Source organism: Pyrus communis, chromosome 1 (assembly GCF_963583255.1).
Source record: "Pyrus communis chromosome 1, drPyrComm1.1, whole genome shotgun sequence".
In the NCBI taxonomy this organism is placed as follows: Eukaryota; Viridiplantae; Streptophyta; class Magnoliopsida; order Rosales; family Rosaceae; genus Pyrus; species Pyrus communis.
Genome location: NC_084803.1, coordinates 38564377 through 38586390, shown reverse-complemented (window position 1 = coordinate 38586390; position 22014 = coordinate 38564377). Strand labels below are relative to the sequence as shown.

Below are 22014 nucleotides of genomic sequence, written 5' to 3'. Positions count from 1 at the left end.
ATCCCAAAATATGGTTGCTTAATAGTGACCTGGAGATTGCTACATGTTGTAAATCCATGCATGCTCTAGTATGTTTCAGTAATCCATCTTTTGCCCTTGTTTCGCTCTTTCCTCCACTTTGAAGAAAATGTATGAAGGAAACAGCTTTTGCCAAAAAAAAAAAAAAAAAAAAAAAAAAGGCAATATCCAATTTTTTTCCTTTCAGTTTTGTTCTAAGTTTTTGTTTCTTTCTTATTTATTTTTGGCCTGATGTTTATAAGCTTTTACATGTGCTCACAAATTAGATTTATCTAAATGACAGTTCGGTATAAATATGTTTCTCATTTAATTAGTTGGAGAAAAAAAACAAGATCAGGCTGAGTAAGGAACTCGAGGATAAGAGCCGCAAGCTGAGGTAATTATAATTTATTGATTTGCTTGTAAGATATATGGTGGTTATTTAAGCTGATATGATCGTTTACGAGAGTGCTGAAATTGGTTTGGCATTCAACAGGCAGATGAAGGGCGAGGACCTTGAAGACTTGGATCTTGATGAACTACAGAAGTTAGAAAAATTGGTGAAAGTAAGCCTTGGCCGTGTGATTCAAACTAAGGTCTGTGCTAGCTAGCTAATTTATTCTGTTACAAGTGAATACAGGTGCCCATGGCTTCTAAAAACTAGGTACCCCTCAGATAGAGGAGCACATTGTGAGGCTTAATGTGTATTATTTTGCAATTCGGAAGATCTATTGTTTAATTAGTCTGTTTAAATATCGTTCTACAATGAATTTAAGACATGTCTTAATTCGGTTTAAATAGAAAATTTATTATTAGCACTCCATAAAAGTAATACCGCACTTCCTCTAATTTTTTTTTTCACTATGCATGAGTGAACTACCGGCCTGGAAATAAATAGCTCGACACATTGTGCTCGTAGACACCGTACTTAACACCGTGTTTAATCAAAAGGTCAAGAAGTTACCAATTTGGCTATTCTTTTGCAGGCATATCTTTGATTTTATACTTTGTTCAATTTGAATGAAGGCTTGACCTTTTTTTTTTTTTTTTTTCGGTTGTAAGGACTTGACGTAAGTATTTTTCTGTACTTTAACTAGGTTATTTTACAATAGACAAATTTTGGATTACATGTCTATACAGCAACATATAATTTTTTCTATTCATTTCAGAAAAACAAGATTATGAATGAGATTATGGCACTTGAGAAAAAGGTTTGTATTTAAATAGATGATTGTTGTCTGTGTCTATATATGAAATAACCACAAATATAAACAATAGTCAAGAATTTCCAAAAAAGAAAATAATAAACATTAAATTTAATTATCATTAATGAATTTTTGATTTATTGTCCTCTTCCTTGCACTGACTATACATGCAGGGAGCTGAGTTGATAGAAGCTAATAACCAGCAAAGGCAGAGGGTAAGCAACTACCACCATCAACGAGTATATTTCTTCTTCTTCTTCTTCTTCTTTTTTTTTTTTTTTTTTTTTTTTTTTTTTTAATTTAGAAAAGAAAATAACTCTAAATTAGTAAATCACATCTCGGGTTATTTATTTATTTATTTATTTATTTATTTATATCGCATCTCGGGTTTTTTTATCTTTGTTGTGTTTGGCAGATGGTGATGTTATCCGGAGGAGATATCGGACCTGCGGCCATCATGGAGTTGGAAAACCTGAATAATATTGGAGAAGAAGGCGTGACATCTGAATCGGCCACAAATGCCACCACCTGCTCCACAAATGCTCTTTCTCTTGAAGATGACTGCTCCGACATCTTGTCTCTCAAACTGGGGTAAGGCGCTTTAACTTGCCAGCTAATATATATGCTATTTGCTTTTGGCTTCTGCTTCCGACTTTTGGCTTCTGCTTTTGAGTTTTGGCTTTTTCTTTTTTCTTATTTGATGGTACGACTGCGAAGAATAAAGTTAGTAAAATACTAGGGAGGGATATTTTGTTGTCCCAATGCGAAGGTTTTGCTTACTTGTCATGTGTTGTTCTATCAAGCTAATTCACTTCAGCATGATCAGGTCGATTTTCACACACTACCAATTTTATTGAATATACACCTATAACATAACACATAATTCAACATTCCACAAGTCATAATCCAACGATCACTAAGAAATCATAATCCGACATTCATGAATAATCCAACGTTTAATAAGAAATCATAATCCAACATTCAATAAACACAAAGTACAAGCAACATTCAATAAAAACAAACACTACAAGAAAAATGAGCATTGCACACAATAAATTATCTGTGTCCTTTGAGGCCAAAAAGCACTAACAATTGTGCTCATAGACCAATAGCAACAGTGCAGCTACTATCTTTATGTCAGTGCCCTCTATGGGCGTCACCATTTCTAAAAGGGCACAATAGGGGTGTTTGTGCCAGAGAGGCCAGCACAAATAATGGCCCATTTGTGCCCCGTCTTGACAACTTTTCAGATCAGCTTTTCCAGCTATGTTGGCACTTATATTGTAATTGTGCCAACATGAATTAATTAATAAAAAAAAATCAAAATTTGAAAAATTGAATCTAAATTGAGGAAATGCAAAAATTTAAATTTTCATGAAGAATGTCTACAACCATGAAACCAACTTTCACTTTCTGAATCTCACAAACATATATTGTTGTGTTACATATTTTCTCTCTAATACCCAAAGGAAAAAAAAAAAAAAAAACTTGAAAGCAAACATTTTTGGACAGATGCATCTTCCCAGCAGGCCTTGCACCTCATCAAATCTTTGCTGCTCCATAAACGAATTAATCAGGTGACATGCAGTATATGGACTCTCACAGAAGTCATGAATAACAAATGCAAAGAAAAAGAAAAACCACACACTTTACAGGACAAAGAAAATGAAGGGAATAAAGAAGGTAAGAAGGGAATACCTTTGTGGGAGGACTCTTATTTGCTTCAAGGGTCTTTCCACCACTTGCTTTAAGATGATTCTTATATAACAACTCCACCCTCCAGAACAACCAACAATGGATGCGGAAAGTATACAAATATTCCTCATCAAAAATAAGTTCACAAGTATTAAAAATAAGTCCACCCTCCATAACAACTGACTGTACATTACTACATTGTTCAGACTCATCACACTCTGCATAAGATTACATGGCTAATTGCTCAAGGTTCAGATTTGGTGCAGAAATATTATCATCTTCATTTTGATTCTAGTATTCAAACACAAAGACCAGGGTACATTTTGTAACAAACCATAGAAATTGACCAAATGGAATTAATGCTATTAATAGCGACCTTGGCCAAAAACTGTTGAAGACCGACATAATCTCTAGCTTGATGTCAGTGAGAAAAGACTCACTCAGCTAACATAGACTACTATATTCATCAGAAGCCAACACAAATATAGTCGAATTCAAAACACAATCAGTCCAAAATTACACCTACACAGAGTTAATTAAAATCAATACCTACAAGTTCCAGATCTGCCATCTCAAAGATTCAAATTCCTCACTTCGGGTTGTAAAAGCAATTTTTGGGTTGGAGATAATACATTCAGCTCATGGTCACCTGACTCACCTGAATCACAGAAATATATAAGTATGTATATTATTTATGGTCAAAGTGAGTTGCTTATTTTAATCACATACCTGGTAAATATTTGTTTAAGTTAGCATAGACAGTATAACGATATTGCATTTTCCATGATGAAACTTGTACTAACATGATTAAACATTAGCACCTTAAGAACTTCACATTTGAATACATTTTTTTGTATTTCACTTCTGATTTCATCTCTACCTAGATCCAATTACTAAATCCTCTTCTTTCAATGCTACCACACCATAAAAGAAAAGTCAAAAACGAATAAATAATTATTGGGGGAGGGGTGGAATCAAGACAACTCCTAATAAATCAATAAAAAAAACTTACACTTTTCCAAAAATTGAAGATCCAAAATCCTAAAATTCTAAGCAACATGGCTCCGTAAATATAATAATAGATATGAAATTCTTCCATACAAATAAAGAATACGAACCGGCAATGGGGGCGTGACAAGGCCAGGGCCTTTGAGGTTGCAGAGACAGAGTGAACAAGGCTCTAAACCGCTCCAATATGAGTTGGATCGGGTCGACCAAACCAGTCACCGAGAAACCTCACAGTATGAATTAACCAAAAATCCATCATATTCATATCCAAAATTGCATGCAATGGGCAAGTATGAAAAAAAAATGTAAAATAATTTCAAAACTCAAATCCATAAGCAACGAGGCGAGATACAAAATATACATGTCAGATCTCATAAGATATAAACTCGAAACGAAAAAACACGAACTCAAATATGATGCATGGGTGGTGTTGGTGTTTTTCAAAGAAAAAAAAACAAAGGAAAAACCCAGATATGAGAGGAGTGTGAGAGAGAGAGAGAGAGAGAGAGGTATAGAGAGACCCTAATCCAAAATCCCTAATTTAGAGACCGTTTTCAAAAGCCCTGATTCATAACCCATATTCAAAATCACTAACCGAATTCAAAATAAAACAATATCCATGAACTTTGGGTGAGTTTATTGCATGATATTCTTACCTTGTGGAGTGAGGAGGAGTGAGGACTAAGACTGAGAGCTCGATTCGGGCAAGGTGGTGTGGACTGTGGGTGGAATCGCGATTCAGGGGACGAATTCACGAAGTGAAGACTGAGGATTAAGGATTGGTGTGGGTGGAGTCACGATTCAAGCGACGAATTTGGGTGATCCCACTGATGTGGGAGGATAGAGGAAGACGGAGAGCTCGATTTGGATTTGGGCGAAGGAGGCGAATCGGGTGAGAGAGACAATGAGAGTGAGGTTACTAGGGTTAATTATAAAACAACGATTTGAGATCTAAATCTCAACCAATCTGACGATCCACATAATTTTAAAATTAAATACATATAATATATACGTGTGAGACCAAAGTACTCCATTTGGTAAAGAGAGAAACGGATGGAAGAGAGAAGTGAGTGTGGGTGGGCTAAGGAGGGGAGAGAGAGTGTGTGGTGGGTGGGTTAAGGGAAGGAGAGGGAGAGAGAGAGAGAGAGAGAGAGAGAGAGAGAGAGAGAGAGAATGGGGTGTGGATTGGTTAAGGGTGTTGGTGGGTTAAAGAGAGGGAGAGAAAGTAAGGTGTGAGTCATAAGTCTTAGAAAAAAATAATAAAAAAAATTAATTGTGTCTTTTGAAGTAATACACAGACACAAATAAATATATTTGAATCCATTGTTTTGAAAAAGTTGAGAGAGAAAATTATTTGTGCCAACTTTGTAGAGAATGAGCACATTAGTTGGTGCCCTTATAGAAAAGGAAACAAATACAATTTCTTGTGTGTAAAATTTGTTCTATACCCACAAAATAAATATTTGTGCCCTTAATTTTGTATCCAAAGCCCTGTTTTTTTGTAGTGAAACCACACAGTCCTAATTCATAGTTTTAGCTCGTTATTGTTCTTTGTTGAACATATATTTCAACCAAGTTAGCTGCACTTCAGGATTTTTCATAGTGGCAAACATCTCTCGCTTCTCTGCACTACAAAATAAACATGTAGTAAACAACCATAACTCGCTAGGTGGCTCACAACCAGGCAATTTTGCAATAGACGCTATCACTTCCGCAATACTACTGCCTAAATGTAGCGGCCTCATCAATGAGTTTGCAGAACTCCTACTTTCATAAACTTCAACAAGACGGTCAATTTGACCACAAAGTTTTGCAGTGTCTCCAATTTTTTTTCCTTTCTTATCAACCTTCTTTTGCAATTCTCCTTGGTTAGCCGCTCTTTTTTTTCCCTTCCTAGTAGCTTGCCTTAGATCCTGCATAGTCTCACTTTCTTCCTCATCATCTAAATCAATCTGTCCTATGGATTCCTCTCTTGTCTCTGGTGGTAGTACTCCAGATGAAGGTGCTCAGGCATGTTCACCGGTAGCAACTGTGTTCGAGAACATCCTATCTAACTTTTCCTCCATCTCAGGACTAATGCCCTTTTTCGCAATTTTCCATATTATTTGTTTATCTACAAGTAAAGAAAGAATATAGTTAATACATATTGCATGATATCATAATACATATTAAAAGATAAATACACAAACCTGAATTTTATTTTTTCACCACTCCTCAGAGGCATCAACGGTACCCTTGTTCGAATTCCACCCTAGGCCAGTTTCTTTACCAACTAGCTCTTTCCACAACTTCCACTCATTTTTAAGTGCATCCCACTTATTTTTCAGTTGCTTTCTTTCATAATCATGCCCTGTCTCTGCCTTGAAGTTAGCTCTAATATTTGCATATCCTTCTTTGTCAAAGTGAGTGCCCGGATGATGTCTGGCCTCAACCTCCTTGATGCATACATACATCACAAAATATAGATATATTGTGGACATTCCATGTAGCAGTAGGATTTGATGAAGATGCTCCCTTATTTGCCATCGATACCAGCTAGTGATTTGTGTATATATATATATATATATATATATATATATACATATATATATATATATATACATATATATATTAAAACAAGAACAAATAATATTGTAATATAACCAAGCAAAAAAAAGGTAGTAAACCTAACATAAGCAGAAGCAACTCGCAAGCAGAAAATAGGTATTCAACCTAACAGACACCACAGTAATAGGAACATATGATTGGGCAGACACCACAGTGAACTTCTCTTATTTGTATATATACATATATAAAAGTAGAACTTATTATAATAGTATGACGGACACATCATCGGGTCAATATAGAACTTCTCTTGCTTCCTTCCACTATTCTTTAAAATAAAATAATAAATTATTAAAATATTAGAAGTAAAATAAATTCATTAGCATACACACACACTACAATTCAAATGACTTATTTAATTCTTGGGGTGGCGTGCTTGACTAGAAAAGGGCAATGCTAGCAGGAGCTAACTTTCTTATGAGTCCTGCTATGGTGAAGGTAAGCATTTAGAAGTTTCTGTACGCTTTTTCTTTACTTAATATTGAACTTTATAGCTATTAACCACAAAGTGTATCTCTCAACTTCCCTCATCTTCATCTAATCTAACTTTTAATTTGGAATGAGGGTAACCGGACCCATAACAATGATTCAATGAAGAACCTTTTATCTTCACATTAGAGCTTATCTACTTCTTGGAGATAAATGTTCCACATTGGATTCTTAACAAGCCTTGCAAGGGCTTATTGGAAGTTGTCTCATAGACGTACATAGGAGTAAATTATTGTTGTGTGAGACTACCAACTTATCTTTGTAGACATGTTCATTCCTTTTGGCATAGCATACATATACTGATGTACTTGGCCAAGAAAAGCCTCCTTCAATTTTCTCTGTTTTTCTCCAATCGCTCTGCTTTCCTTATCATCGTCTCATGTAACTTGTAACTATTTCCATTTGTTATCAGTTATATTGTATGTTCATGTCTTCAAATATCTATCTCATATTGCTTTTAATAACTCAAAAAAATTGCATCAGGATATTGTGGATGATTTACGGTATAGTGAAGTTTTATACATACCTGGTGTTATGACCCCAACAGAGGTAAAGCCATTTCTTATACTTAAAACTGTAACTCGCTTCAATCTCTGAAGCTTCATGGATTTACAGTTGAACCTGTTTGACCTATTTTAATTTTTAAAATCTCTACTCTTGTAATTATACCGGAAAATCTAAATGCATTTTACATATCATGGTATTGTGATGGACATTGCAAAGACTGATCAACTTTTCCTTAACCAATTTGCTACTTGCAGTCTGCATATAACACTGGTGCCAAGATTGTCAAGGTAATTCTTGCATTCATCTTTTTCACATGGAAGTTGCATCACGACAGACATCTTTATCATAGACTACAGTTTGGAGTCCTACTCAGACAAAAACTAGGAATATGAGAACCAAATATTAGTGAATAATCATTATAAAACACGGTATAAAGACTCACATCAATCTAACGCAAAGTTACAACTAACAAACAAAGTTAAAACTCCAACAAACAAAGCAACACCATCGTTGCCAATCAAACCCTAAGAACTAAAATTGCTTCATGGATCTCATGATAATAACCTTAATTCAAACCCCAAAACTGAAATTTAGAGAATTAATTCAAACCCCAAAATTGAAAATTCGAACATAACCCCAAAACTGAAAATTAGAACATTAATTCAAACACCAAACTCTGTTTCAGAAAGAGTTATGTTTACCTAATCAATGAGATCGAGCTCGTTTGTTGGTTGCCACACAAAACCCTATTTCAGAAAACCCTAAAACATGGGTTCATCATCAGATAGCAGCCAAACCCTAACCTAAAAATTAAATTAATTAATTATAGCAAAAATTGAAAGCAAGTCGAGTAACTGGTACCTGGAAGGCGACGACGGTGTGGCGTTGAGAGTGACAGAGAGAAACGAAAAGGAGGAGGAGGAAGAGGTGCAGCGGCGGGAGGGAAGAGGGGCGTAGGAGTTTTTTGCGAGAGAGAATGAGAGAGTGCAGAGTGTAGGATCGGGAGAAGGAGAAAGGAGAAAGGAGGGGGCAATTTTGGTAAATTGAAAAAATTCATTAATTGGGTACTGTAGCTCCGTATTTTGGAAAAATAAGCGGCTTCTTGGAAGTTGCAAAATGCAGCTTCCACTTTTTGGCTTTTATTCATGTGAAACTTTGAAATAAAGTTGTTTTGGGATGTTTACCAAACACCAAAATCCTTACCAACTTTTTTTCATCCTAGCTTTTTTTTTTAATCACCTCAATCCCAAACTATACCTAAGGCCTGATTTGGTAATGAGGTGATTCTGAAAAAAACTGGTATAAAAAAAAGCTAGGAGCTGTTTTTGTGTTTGGTACACATTCAGCTTCAGCTTTTTTTCATAGAATTGGGTGAAAAAAGCCAAAAACAAGAAGCTGCAAAACCCAGCTTTGAAAAATCGGTTTTTTTTCACATCTGTTTTACATAAAAGTTTACCAAACACTATAATACTGTTTTTTTTTTTTTTTCAAAAGCACTTTTACAAAAAAGTTTACCAAACACTCTGCTGCTTTATTTCACAGCACAGCAGAAGCAGCTTTTTTTCAAAGCACAGCAATACCAAACCAGCCCTAATACTAATGGATTGCCATGATTTCTTTGACGTTGAATTTTGGTGTAGGTTTTTTGTTTTGCTCTAGCCCGTGATTACTTAAGAATCGAAAATTAATGTTTAGAAAAAGAGTAGTGCTACACTTAGCATCTATTTGTACTATATCTCTAATAGAGGTAGGATCCGCCAACGCATTTGGGTCTCATCTCTATTACATAGATGTACAAATGATGGAATCCGGATCCTATTGGATCCTCTTTGTGAAGATCCTTAAGATCTGTGAATCGTGTCCATTTATCGTACATCGTGCGGTCAGAAATCATTTTAAATATTTTTATTTAAAATTAAACACAAATAGTACCTGAAAAAAACTGACCGTACGATGTACGATGATCGGACACGATTTACGAATCCTCAGGATCCTCACCAAAAGATCCGAATAGGATTCTGTTGGCAAATGATGGTACAACTAGATGGTAAGAATATTATTTTTGTTAGAAAAATCGACTAGTTTGTATCAAGACATAAAAAAAAAATAAAAAAAAAAAAAAAAAAAAAAAACTAACTAATTGCAAAACTGATGATTTAATTCCTATTTTTTCTATATTATATTTTTACATGAATAAATTTTTTTTACCATGCACTTCAGTAACAAGGCCCTTTCCAATTTAAAAATAGTTTCAATATAAAAATTTATTCTCCCTAATATTGCTCTTTCAGCAATATAAATATATGGTAATAAGTAATTTACTGTGAGAGTAGGGATTGCTTTTGGTTCGGTACTCGAACAGAAACACATGTACCGACTACCGAACCGAAGTTTTTGGAATGGCTATTTTCAAAACAGATAACGATACCAACGAAGTTGATTACCGATTTTCGATATACCAATTTCGTCGTTTCAGTTTGGTCGGTGGCGACAGAACCGATGGCCTTTGAAGGCAATGGACATATTGGTGGCGTGGTCTATGTCGACAAGCAAATCATGGGGCTGTGGTGGCTTGGAGGTCGTGGTGCGAGAGAGATGGAGATGGAGGCCGGGGCGGTGGCTTGAACTCTACCTGCAAGTGGGTTGTTTGATGAGAATTGCAAGGTAGATGAGAATGCAATGGGATGTTTACATATTAAGATGGGAGGAGGGAATAATTGTTGGTGACTGAAATGCAGTGGTGGTAGTGGCTAAATTGCGTGGTGGTGGGGATAAGGAGGAATCTTGGTGGTGGTGGCTGATTTGTGGTGGCTGGGATCGAGAGAGGAGTGAAGATACAATCTCAACGAAATCCAACGGTTAATATTTAGTCGTTAATAAATAATTAAGAAAGACATTTTTGGTTCGATTTTACCCAACAAACCAACCCTTCATGGAAGCCAAATACCATATCGAAATTTACTTTAAGTTTCAGTTTCGGTTACAGAAGGGTTTAGGATTATTGGGTCCGATATAGGTTGGTTCAAATTTTTAGGGTTGAGGATTATTGGGTGGGTCCTATATAAGAGAGACTGAGGTTTTTTTGGTGTGTAAGTACATAGATTAGCTCCGAGGCCAGCCTTGGCCAAGTGCGAGCAGGGTGACCATTCAGGGCCTATAAGAATCGGGAACACCAAATATGTTAAGGTATTTAGATGAATTTATGTTATATTCTTATCTTTAATATTAGAAAGTCAGCAATCAACTTTGGTGTCTCAAGGCTTCACCAAAAATTTCTAGACTAAAATAACCCTCAAACAAAAAAAAACAAAAACCGACACAATATAATACATTAAAAAACTCATGGACATTTTTGTCAGAATACAAAAATATAAAATTTGTTTTATTAACAGAAAAAAAAAAAAAAAAGAAACAGATAACTCCTCCATTTTAGGAGAGAGAACAACCAACGTGGGGATAAAATTCCTCAGGATTAGCACGTTTAATTTTCAAACTGCATAGCAGTTTCCATACAATTTTCAAACTCACACGTCTATCTTCTATTCCCCCATTTTCTGATCAAACTTCTTCCTCACACAATTCCACGTACAACTCTATTCATTCTGTTTTCTAACTGCAGCCTACCACTCCATATTCTTTCCTTCTTTCACTACTATTTCTCTACAGGTTTCAGTTCTCACCCATTTGCATGCTAAGAATGTACACAAATCGGTAAGTCTCTCTCCCGCGCATTTTCTTTAAATTCGGTCTGGTTTTCTATAATTTGATAATTTTTGGGTTCTTATTTTATTGTGAAATGTAAAATCTGATCTTGGGCGTTTGAAATTCTTTCAGGTAGAAAGAACTGCTTTGAAATTCTTTCAGTTTTGGCAAGGCTACTTTTTCCAGATCGATGAACGTTTATACGCGCATCGGTAAGTCATCGGATGTATATACGGATTAGAGATTTTCAGATCGATGAACGTTTATATGCGCATCGGTAAGTCATCAGATGTATAGACGGATTAGAGATTTTCATTTTTATGTTCTTTCTGCCAATAAGTTTATTTTCCTGCTCATTGTTTGCTTTCTCTTGGGTGCCGGTGATTCACATAGGGTAAGCTCCGGAAAATTACCTCAATTGGATCTGCAAATGGGAGGAATACCTAACAGCAGCAGGTGAAGTTTTCTTTTTATGTGCAGTTTTTAAGTTACTTATGCATTCTTTATTTTTATCTCTTTTGCCCATATTCTGTACATCAATTTTGTTCATTTAGTCTGCATTTTCGGTACTTTTATCTTTTTCCTTCTTCATTTACATGGTTGCACTACTCAAAAAATTTCTCATTTGTTGCTTCGATCTTTGATCATCATCTATTTTTTTATGCATATTTTGTAATGGGTAGTTGGTGGAGGGACGTTGGTCTCTCTTTTGTTTATCCGAGTATTACATTCGATTGTATTGTAGAATGTTAATTATGCTATTTCTTAATTTCTACAGTTATAGACTTTGGTAATGTCATTGCATTTAGGTGCTAAAATGTCCCAAAAAAATAAAATAAAACACCCCGATGATGAATATGTGAGGCTTACCGAAGACAAGAATTGTAGTTTTTTTTGAAGCAGCAGTATAAAACAAATGGTTAGGTTTTATTTGTTTTTAAGGTGTGCTAGCCATTTTAATAAATTTAGAACGTTTTTTCTTTGATTTAGGGCCTATATCACGAAACTTTTAGAGTATTAGTGTTAGGTTTCGTTTAATGATTACATTACTTAATTGTTTTAAATTTTAAACTTTAGTTGTATTGCTGGAAGTTTGATTACTAAATTACTTTGCAGAAACAGAGTTCACAGTAGCTAAGAGGATACTAAGAAGCAAAGACTTACAACATACATATTGACTTAAAATGGTCTTATTCTCTTTTGCTTCTCTTCCATGTTTTGTTGTATGTTTAACCATTATGTTTTCTATTTGTTTTCGTAACTCTTTTTGCTTTTGAAGTTTACTGCTCGGTTAAATATTTGTACCAAATGCTTCATGTTGTTAAGATTGGGTAAATTTAGGGATTCATGATTGGGTCCGTGGTTGAAGCTCAGGAAAATTAGCTCAATCGGATCTGCAAATGGGAGGAATACCTAACAGCAGCAGGTAAAGTTTTATTTTTATGTGCAGTTACTTATGCATTTTTTAAATTTCTACCATTTCCAGAGATTGGTGTGTTATGAAAAGGGATTTGATATGTAAGAACTGAAATTTACCAACCTCCCTTTTTTTAAATGATTTCTGAAGAATGGGTTTGATAGAAAGGAATCTAAGTGCTCTGCAAATATGCTTGCGCCTCTCAAATATTTGCTTTCCCTTGGGTGCCTATGATTCACATAGGGTAAGCTCCGGAAAATTAGCTCAATTGGATCTGCAAATGGGAGGAATACCTAACAGCCACAGCTAAAGTTTTCTGTTTATGTGCAGTTTTTAAGTTACTTATGCATTTTTTATTTTAATCTATTTTGCCCATATTCTGTACGTAAATTTTGTTCATTTACCTTTATTAAGAATCATCAAATTGAAATTTCAGTTTTAAGATTTTTGGAGGACTCCAACATATCAAGTATGGAGGGAATTGATAGAAGCGATATGTCAGAGGTTGTTACCTTATCTGCATTATTCCTCTTTTGTACAGATGATATATTTTTTCTTATTTTTCAAAAATAAAATAAAATTCATTCTGTTTAGCAATTTCTCAATGTAGGTTGGCAATGAAGAAGTTGACTTTGGACAAACAAATATTCACAATTTTCAACAGTCAGACCAAAGGTATCGTAGGAGTAATCAACAAGGGCAAAATCATAGGAGCAATCAACAAAGACAAAGACGACAATCTATGAATTCATCACAGCGGGCTCGAATTTCAATACGACGACGTGCCAATTATCAAACCCGCTTGAACTCAATCAATATAGTCCAAAATCAAACGGAAGTAAACCAAGAAAACATAGGATCGACATCTGCGGGTAACTATAATTTTTTTTTTTTTTTGGTCTCTATTCAATTCGTACGTTGTATTAACATTTTTGTACAAATTATTAAGACAAATTATTAAGACAAATATATTAAGATTGAACAAATCAGTGATTCTAAGTTGTCATTGCCTTTTTGTACTATCAATGCAAACATCCATTTAATAATTCTGTTATGTCTATAATAATTTCAATATTTTGGATTGTATATATTTACCATAGTGACCAACGTTTTAACAAGTACTCCAAACAAGAAAAATAAATAAAAAAATAAAAATAAAAATAAACAAAGAAGGAAAGGAATATTATGTAAACTTGGAATAACAGTTCAAGTATAATAGTCAAGAGAAAAATATAAAAATAACATCACATAAAGATATAGTACATCGATACTAAATGGAAAAAATTGTGAAGTTAAAAAAAAACATGCAGCACATAATTACACAGATGCAAAATCAAAGGAAGCAAAAAGCACAACCCAAATCAGAGAAATGAAATCATAAATCAATGATTCAGTGCATGAAATTCACTAAATTTTAGTAAACCCTAGATTCAGAGATATTGGCGTTGCATTCATTTTCATCCGAAAACAGCAAGAAGAAAACCACTCTCATCCAAAAAAAATGTGTTTTTCTTTTCTGTGATCAATTAAAATAAACATTACTATTCATCCAAGGTCTGGCATCCAAAACAATCCACAGTTTTTGCTTTTCTGATCACTAAAAGCTACAGACTTTAAAGAGAAAATAACTCAAAATACAAAACATTCACTTTTTCTTTGTTTTCTTCTTCCTCTGCCACTTATTATGCGACCTAGGCAGTCTCAATCAAACGAAAAGAAAAAAAAAACGTAATGTATACCAATGATTCAATTACAAAAACAAAAGGAAAAAAAATACGTATGTAGGTACTTAAATAATATTCTATGCTTACTAATATTTTTCGTGCACCATTACGTTTCTTGGTTTAGAGCAACGAAATGCATATGTTACTGATCAGACACAAAGCCAACGAGAGCAATGGCGGGATCAACAACGTATGAGGCGGAATTCAATGAGTTCAAGCCAAAGACACGAATATTTAGCATGGCGACAATCCAATTATTGTGTTCAACAAATTCAACGCTCAAACATAATGTTATTTGGTGGTGATGCCGATCAAGTTCAACACCCTAACATAGTGCAATTCGATGAAGGCAGTAGCAATCATGTTGAACGACTAAACATAGTGCCGTTTGGAGAAGGCAGCATCAATCAAGTTCCAAGAACAATGCGCTTAACTCATATAAGGCAAATTGCCCGATCGAATAGGACACGCTTGCCTCGGGATGGACTAATACAAAGTTTCACTAATAATGGTAATCACACAAACTACCATAGTACAACTTTGAAAAAGATAAACATCAATATCATCATTACTGTAAACACTACTTATTACCTTACTTCCATTTCATTTGATTATAACAGAAAATACAACAGCGCAATCGTTCAGTTCGAATACTCCAATGAGTCATTGTTATCTGCCCATCATCAATGAAGGTATCATTTTTTAAATATTAATACCTACAATTTCAACTATGCTCTCTAAATCATGAAACACCTTTAATGTTTCCTTTTTAAGCAGATGCTTTTAATCTCATTAATGAAAATGAGATCCAGCCTAACGAGGACGTACCACATCGACATCATACTATGGGAAGAAGGCCAATTCATAATTGTGCTAGAAACTTTAATGAAAACATGGAAATCCCAAGATTTCACATGCCAAATCCAACCACATGTCCAGATTGTCATGCCCGTTTGTTCTCTCATGAAACATCTGAAATGTGTTGCTTACGTGGAAAGCTTGCTCTACCATTGGCACCATCCCCTCCTGAAATGACTGAGCTTTTTTGCAACCAATCTGCCGAGGGAAGACATTTTAGGCAGAATATACGAGCTTACAACCACATTTTTGCCTTCACTTCAATGGGAGTTCATGTTTACGAAAACCTAGCAACAGGAAGACGTGGTATTTACACATTTCGTGCTCAAGGTTCCATATATCATAAGATTGGAAGTCTTTTGCCTATTAGAGATAGTAGACCGAGATTCCTACAAATGTATATATATGACACAACTCATGAAATAGACAATCGAATGAGAGAAAGTGAAGCACTAAACAGAGATGTGGTTGAAAAAATCCAACAAATCTTGAATCAATATAATCCATTTGTGCAAACATTTCACCACCTTGTGCAACGTCAAGATTTGCAAAGTTGTAGATTGATTATCAAAGAGCAGCCCGCGAATCAACGACAATATTGTTTACCGTCTGCATCTCAGGTTGCTGCAATCATAGTAGGTGGTGAAGGATCAGAAAACATTAGAGGTCGAGATATTGTTGTGCAAACTACAGATGGTCAACTTAACAGTATCAAAGACTGTGTCGGCTACTATGACCCTTTACAATATCCATTGTTGTTACCTTATGGAACATATGGATGGGATGTGAATACTCGAAATAACAACAGCAGAAAAGTGACATGTTGTGACTATTATTCGTATCTTCTTCAGGTAACCTAAGACCTTCATCTCTATGAATACAATATTAATTTTTAAAACTTATATTGTGTTGAACAATGAATTTTATCATTTTAGATCCGTCAACACGACGAATCGCTTCTACTTCGTGGTGGCCGCCTATTGCAACAATATGTAGTTGATAACTACGTCAAGATCGAATCACAAAAGCTTAGATGGATGCGTAATAATCAACACACAATTCGATCTGAATTTTATCGAGGACTGCAAGACTCATTAATTGCAGGACAAAATAATGCAGGTATGAAGCTAATCAGTTTATAATAAAACATATATTCTTTAAGTTCATGTTCTGTCATATTAAATGAGACTTATTAAAGGGTTGAAACAAAACAAACATATTTAGACTTATTAACGACCTATAACAAAACAAATACAGGAGTCGTCGGTCGTCGTAGGACTATATTACCATCATCTTTTGTTGGTAGTCCCCGAGACATGTATCAAAGGTATCAAGATGCAATGACTTTGGTTCAAAAATATGGAAGACCAGATATTTTCCTAACAATGACATGTAATCCAACTTGGGAAGAAATAAGTGATGAGCTACTACCTGGCCAAACACCACAAGATCAACCAGATTTGCTTACAAGGGTTTTTCGTGCAAAATTTGAAGAGTTGAAGAATGATGTTATAAAAAAAGGTGTTTTAGGCAAAGTTCTTGCATATGTATATGTCATTGAGTTTCAAAAGCGCGGTCTCCCCCATGTTCACATGCTTCTCATGTTAGAAGAAAATGATAAGCTTAATAGTCCAGATGATTATGATCAGGTGGTACGGGCTGAAATACCAAATCCAAATGAAGAGCCTGAATTGTATGGTGCCGTCTTAAGGCATATGATACATGGTCCATGTGGAATACACAATTCACGGTCACCCTGTATGAAACGTGGTAGCTGTAAATGAAATTATCCTAAGCCATTTGCACCAACTACAGTTCATGGAAATGATTCTTATCCAGTCTATCGTAGAAGAGACAATCATGATCCAATCCCATTAGATCATAATGCACGTATAATGGTGGATAATCGGTGGGTCATTCCGTATAACTCATGGCTACTCCTCAGATATGATTGTCATATTAATGTTGAGATTTGTTGCAGCATTAAAAGTGTTAAGTATCTGTACAAATATGTTTACAAAGGTCCCGACCGAGTAGCTTTTGAAGTCCATCATGAACCTATTCAAGATGAAATAAAGCAGTTTGTTGATGCAAGATGGGTTTGTGCACCTGAAGCTTTATGGAGAATATTCAAATTTGTAACTAATCGACTTTATCCATCGGTGGAACGATTACAAATTCATCTTCCTGAAGGACAAACTATTCTTTTTTACCCTCACCAAAGAGTAGCAGATATTTTGGCAGATGACACTAACTCGATGACTATGCTGACAGAGTTTTTTACCAAGAATACCACTTGCCCGGAAGCCCGACAATACTTATACCGGGAATTCCCTGAACGGTTCAAATGGAGTCAAAGAGATAAACTCTGGAGTGAGAGGATGAATAACCATAAAGTTATTGGCCGGATATATGCAGTCTCGCCGAATGAGGGTGAAAAATTCTACTTACGCATCCTTCTTAATCATGTTAGAGGACCAACATCATTTGAGAATTTAAGAACAGTCAATGACATTGTACAACCAACATTTAAGAAGGCAGTGGAACTACGAGGTTTGCTAGAAGATGATGATAGCATCAGACAGTGTCTCTGTGAAGCCACTAACATTCACATGCCGTCAGCTTTGCGAAGGTTGTTTGTTACCATCTTAGTTTATTGTGAGCCACATGGAGTAAGAAGATTATGGGATGAATTTCATTCATTTATGGTGGAAGATTATTCTGTTTCAAGTACCACAAATAATACTTCTATCTTGAACAAGCTTTTGCAAGACTTGAACGGACTATTAGTGCAACATAGTAAGTCTGTATCTGATTACGATTTACCACAAATAACACAAGATTGTGTTAGAGACAACACAATTCCAAGGATAATACAAGATGAAGTTTCACTTGACATCTCTGAAGCAGACCTCAATGCGGTACAAAATCTAAATGAAGACCAAATGGCAGCGTATAACTCGATTGTGTCTGCTATTGAACAACGAGACAATGCCATATTTTTTGTGGATGGTCCCGGAGGGACAGGAAAGACATACTTATATCGTGCTTTGTTAGCAACCTTAAGGAGTAAGGGTCATATTATATTGGCAACAACAACATTTGGAATTGCAGCAACCATATTGCCAGGTGGAAGGACAACACACTCTAGATTTAAAATTCCCCTCAGTCCAGATGCATCTTCCACATGTTTTATTAGTATCCAGTCAGATTTGGCAGAATTGATAAGAAAAACATCAGCTGTTGTTTGGGATGAAGCACCAATGGCACACAGGTTTGCATTTGAGGCTCTTGATCGAACGTTCAAAGATATAATAGGCGTTGACCTACCATATGGAGGAAAGGGCATAATCTTTGGAGGAGATTTTCGACAAATTCTTCCAGTTGTTCCAAAAGGTGCAAGATCTGAATTGATGCAAGCAAGTATGATTAATGCTTCATTTTGGGAACATGTGAAAATCATTTGTCTTAGGCATAACATGAGATCCATCAATGATCAAGACTTTTCAGATTTCTTACTTCATGTTGGTAATGGGGAACAAGAAACTATGATAGACGACATGATGCAATTACCATCATCTATGGTTATTCCATGGAATGGTGAAGAATCCATTGTCCAATTGGTTAATGAAGTTTTCCCCGATTTGGAATGTCATGTATGTGATGCAAGATACTTGGTGGAAAGAGCAATTATAACACCAAAAAATGAGGATGCTGACAAAATCAATAAAATGATCATCGATAAATTTTCGGGGATTGAACATATCTTATACTCTTTCGATTCAGTTGAGGACGATGTGAGAAATTTGTATCAACAAGAATTCTTGAATTCAATCTCACCTGGTGGAATGCCCCCTCATCAGTTAACTTTGAAAAAAGGTGCCCCGATAATGCTTTTGAGAAATATCGATCCGAAGATGGGGTTGTGCAATGGTACAAGACTGGCTTGCCATGGAGCTTACAATAATCTAATTGATGCCGAAATCTTATCTGGACAATTTGCTGGAACTAGAGTGTTTTTACCAAGAATCTCTTTAAAGACCACAGAAAGTGCAGGACTCCCATTCGAAATGATGAGAAAACAGTTTCCAGTGAAATTGAGTTTTGCACTAACTATAAATAAATCACAAGGGCAGACAATACCAAATGTGGGTATTTATCTACCAGATCACGTATTCAGTCATGGACAATTGTACGTGGCTTTATCAAGAGGAGTTTCAGCGTCTACAACAAAAGTATTGGTAAAGAAAGGAGAGTTACACGGTAACGAATGAGTCTTCACAAGAAATGTTGTGTACAAAGATATTTTGCTTCCCTCGAATTCAACATAAGGTTACATTCTTTCTTTTAATGTTTAATTCCCTTTTTCAACTTTTAATGCACTTCAATTACAAATAATGCTAATATTTGATTTTAACCAAACGCATTAAATTTTCAACAGGACGAAATGATATGAGTTCATGATATTTTTTGGTGTCATGTGCATCAAGGTCAATTAAATTTCACGGATTGTTTTTATACTTTTTATTTAACTTTTAGTTGCAACTAAGTTATAAGGATCTTCTCTGTTATTTATTACTTTTTTATTTTTTACATATTCTAGACAAAATACTTTAGATTCCGCCTATATTATTAGAGATGATAATCGCCTTTATTTTATGTTTCTATACTTTGAACCAATCCTCGCATATAAATACATCTAAAATGTGTAAGTTGCATGTAGCGTGCCGTGATTTAAAAAGTGTCTTTCGCACGTGCTTGAGAACACCGTAATAGGCATTGCTGCGTGTGAGAGAGTATCCACGTCAACAACTTCAATTTATTGCTTCCAATTAGGTGCAGTCATCTTCTAGATTTTATACCTCACCTCCAAACTTGGTATCATACTTTCTAAAGCATATACATTGACAACCACAATGGAACAAAACTAACACAATACACATTTAGGGGCGCGTAGCGCCCGTGATGTAAAAATGCCTCTCGCACGCACGTTAGTGCGTGCAGAGAGGCTAGTAAATAGTAAATAGTTTGATTCATCGTTAAAGTGTATTTTTAGCAACAGTATTTGTTGCATTTAGTATATATGGGTTTTTGTGTTCAATCCTTTATAATGTCCCTCCTTTCTTTATTTTTTAAATTATTTATCACACATGATCATTTTTCCTTTTTGTTTTAACAGGCACCAAATTATTTCTCAATTATTTTGTCCATATGTATATATTAAAACGAAAAACAAATATTAGCAAATGAACAGTCTTTCTCCTTTTTAAGAAAATCAGTACATGAACAGTACCTCCTTTCTAAAAAAATTTGAATTTAAAATTTTCTTTCTTCATCTCAATTAGTAATTCAACGCCAAATTTTTTTTTATGAATCATCAAATTAACATCCAAACTCAAAACTTTGTCATCTTGATTTTTGCAATCGTGTTGCTGCCAAAAAGTGTGAGTGTTTTGTATTTGAATTAAGCTTTGATTTTATAAATTGAAAAGAGACAATAGAGTACACTGCTCCTCTTGGATTTGATTACTCAACAAATAAGAATGAGCAAGATGACCGTCACCACCCCACTTAGGCGTACAACATAACTCACGTACACAACAAGTGTACAACTTATGATATACAGTTGCCATAACAGTTGTCATTCCTATGAACTAGTTTTAATCTTAGCCATTCATTACAAACAATAACATATGAACAAATAAACTCATAAATTCAATATTTAAGCAAAGTGTAATATGCACAAATGCTTACATCTTTTGTACAATTGTAGGGTTTTGAGTGTCAGAAAATATTCATCTCTCAATCTATGGTTGTCCAATTTATTTGATTTTGACTTTTAATATTGGCATCGTTATGTATTCAGTTGTGCGCTCTAGATCGCATAGGTATCCTCCCTGATTAGCGCAAGTGCTCATCTGGGCTTTGCTGTGTTTTCCTTTTTCTTGGGCCTCATGTTTCTTTGGCCCGTTTGGCTCCTTTCCTCACCAAAAGAAAAATTTGGAGAAAACCTAAGGGAAATAGTAGAGGATAGCACAGATTATGTGGTATTTATCATTGAAAGTTGAAACTAAAATTGTTTATATTTCTAAAAATATTGTTGTCTGAATGGCCCAACCTACTGGGTTAGGCATGATGGTCTAAAAGGTCATCATATTGCAAAAGATTACCTGCACGTATTTGTTTTATCTAATGTACATCATCTGCATGATTTCATGTCAACTAGTGGTCTAACAGATTTTTTATAGTGATGATCACCGTTATTCAATAAAAAAAATATGGGATAAATCCACTCCACACTCGAATTCGCAATACTATGACATCATACGGCATAAAATCACTTGCATGATTTCGTACGACATCGCAAATTCTTGATGTTCCGTAAATATAATTGTACTGCTAGTATATATGCTTTTATTCAACGTCTTCAAAGAAATTGCTAATCAATTTTGTATTCTGTATTTTTAGGCTTCCTTAGTTTCCCTGGTTAAGAAGTGGAGACAGATGGAAAGTTGCACTTCCTTATAATTACTAAATAAAGTCGAGTTATTGTAAGATACGAGTGATCCGTGTGTCTTTAAACTCGAAAACAAACTGGAATACATTTATGGTGAAGTGTGACTGTGTGTTATATGTAAAACTGTATTTATATTCCTAGCAGCCTGACATTGCTTTAGAATAACTTGTAGGGTGCGTTTGTTTGCACTCACTAGCATTCATTGGATTGGACTAAGTTGCAGTGCAGTCCTGTGTTTGTTCCACGCCAGGACAAGCTTTAATGAGACTCGCCCCGACTAAACAAGACTAA

The 22014-nt window shown here is 35.1% G+C and overlaps 1 protein-coding gene, 1 long non-coding RNA gene and 1 pseudogene across 4 annotated transcripts; 1 reads left to right on the top strand and 2 right to left on the bottom strand.

Moving 5' to 3' along the window:
- Positions 1 to 287: 287 nt before the first annotated feature.
- Positions 288 to 21858, top strand: LOC137707940 (MADS-box protein SVP-like). 2 transcript variants are annotated; one of them, XM_068446888.1, is made up of 6 exons: positions 288 to 394; positions 494 to 593; positions 1167 to 1208; positions 1376 to 1417; positions 1618 to 1793; positions 21675 to 21858. In XM_068446888.1, the coding sequence occupies exons 2-6, from the start codon at positions 498 to 500 to the stop codon at positions 21682 to 21684; spliced, it is 366 nt and encodes a 121-aa protein (XP_068302989.1). In that variant the 5' UTR covers positions 288 to 394; positions 494 to 497; the 3' UTR covers positions 21685 to 21858. The 2 variants fall into 2 exon arrangements, with proteins under 2 accessions (XP_068302989.1, XP_068302996.1); XM_068446895.1 differs by lacking the exon at positions 21675 to 21858 and having other exon boundaries at positions 1618 to 1797.
- Positions 2438 to 4964, bottom strand: LOC137718316 (uncharacterized). 2 transcript variants are annotated; one of them, XR_011065867.1, is made up of 5 exons: positions 4562 to 4964; positions 4016 to 4132; positions 3447 to 3555; positions 2901 to 3115; positions 2438 to 2755 (listed from the first exon to the last, which is right to left on the bottom strand). It is a non-coding gene; the product is annotated as an uncharacterized lncRNA (long non-coding RNA). The 2 variants fall into 2 exon arrangements; XR_011065866.1 differs by lacking the exon at positions 4562 to 4964 and having other exon boundaries at positions 4016 to 4377.
- Positions 5447 to 6431, bottom strand: LOC137730717 (L10-interacting MYB domain-containing protein-like; annotated as a pseudogene).
- Positions 21859 to 22014: the final 156 nt, after the last annotated feature.

What these genes read in the sequence shown, in the direction of transcription:
- LOC137707940 (XM_068446888.1), top strand. Translation starts at nt 498, where the DNA reads ATGAAGGGCGAGGACCTTGAAGACTTGGATCTTGATGAACTACAGAAG. An exon ending in GCCGTGTGATTCAAACTAAG is followed by an intron (nt 594 to 1,166) that starts GTCTGTGCTAGC and finishes TATTCATTTCAG; the next exon opens with AAAAACAAGATTATGAATGA. An exon ending in TTATGGCACTTGAGAAAAAG is followed by an intron (nt 1,209 to 1,375) that starts GTTTGTATTTAA and finishes CTATACATGCAG; the next exon opens with GGAGCTGAGTTGATAGAAGC.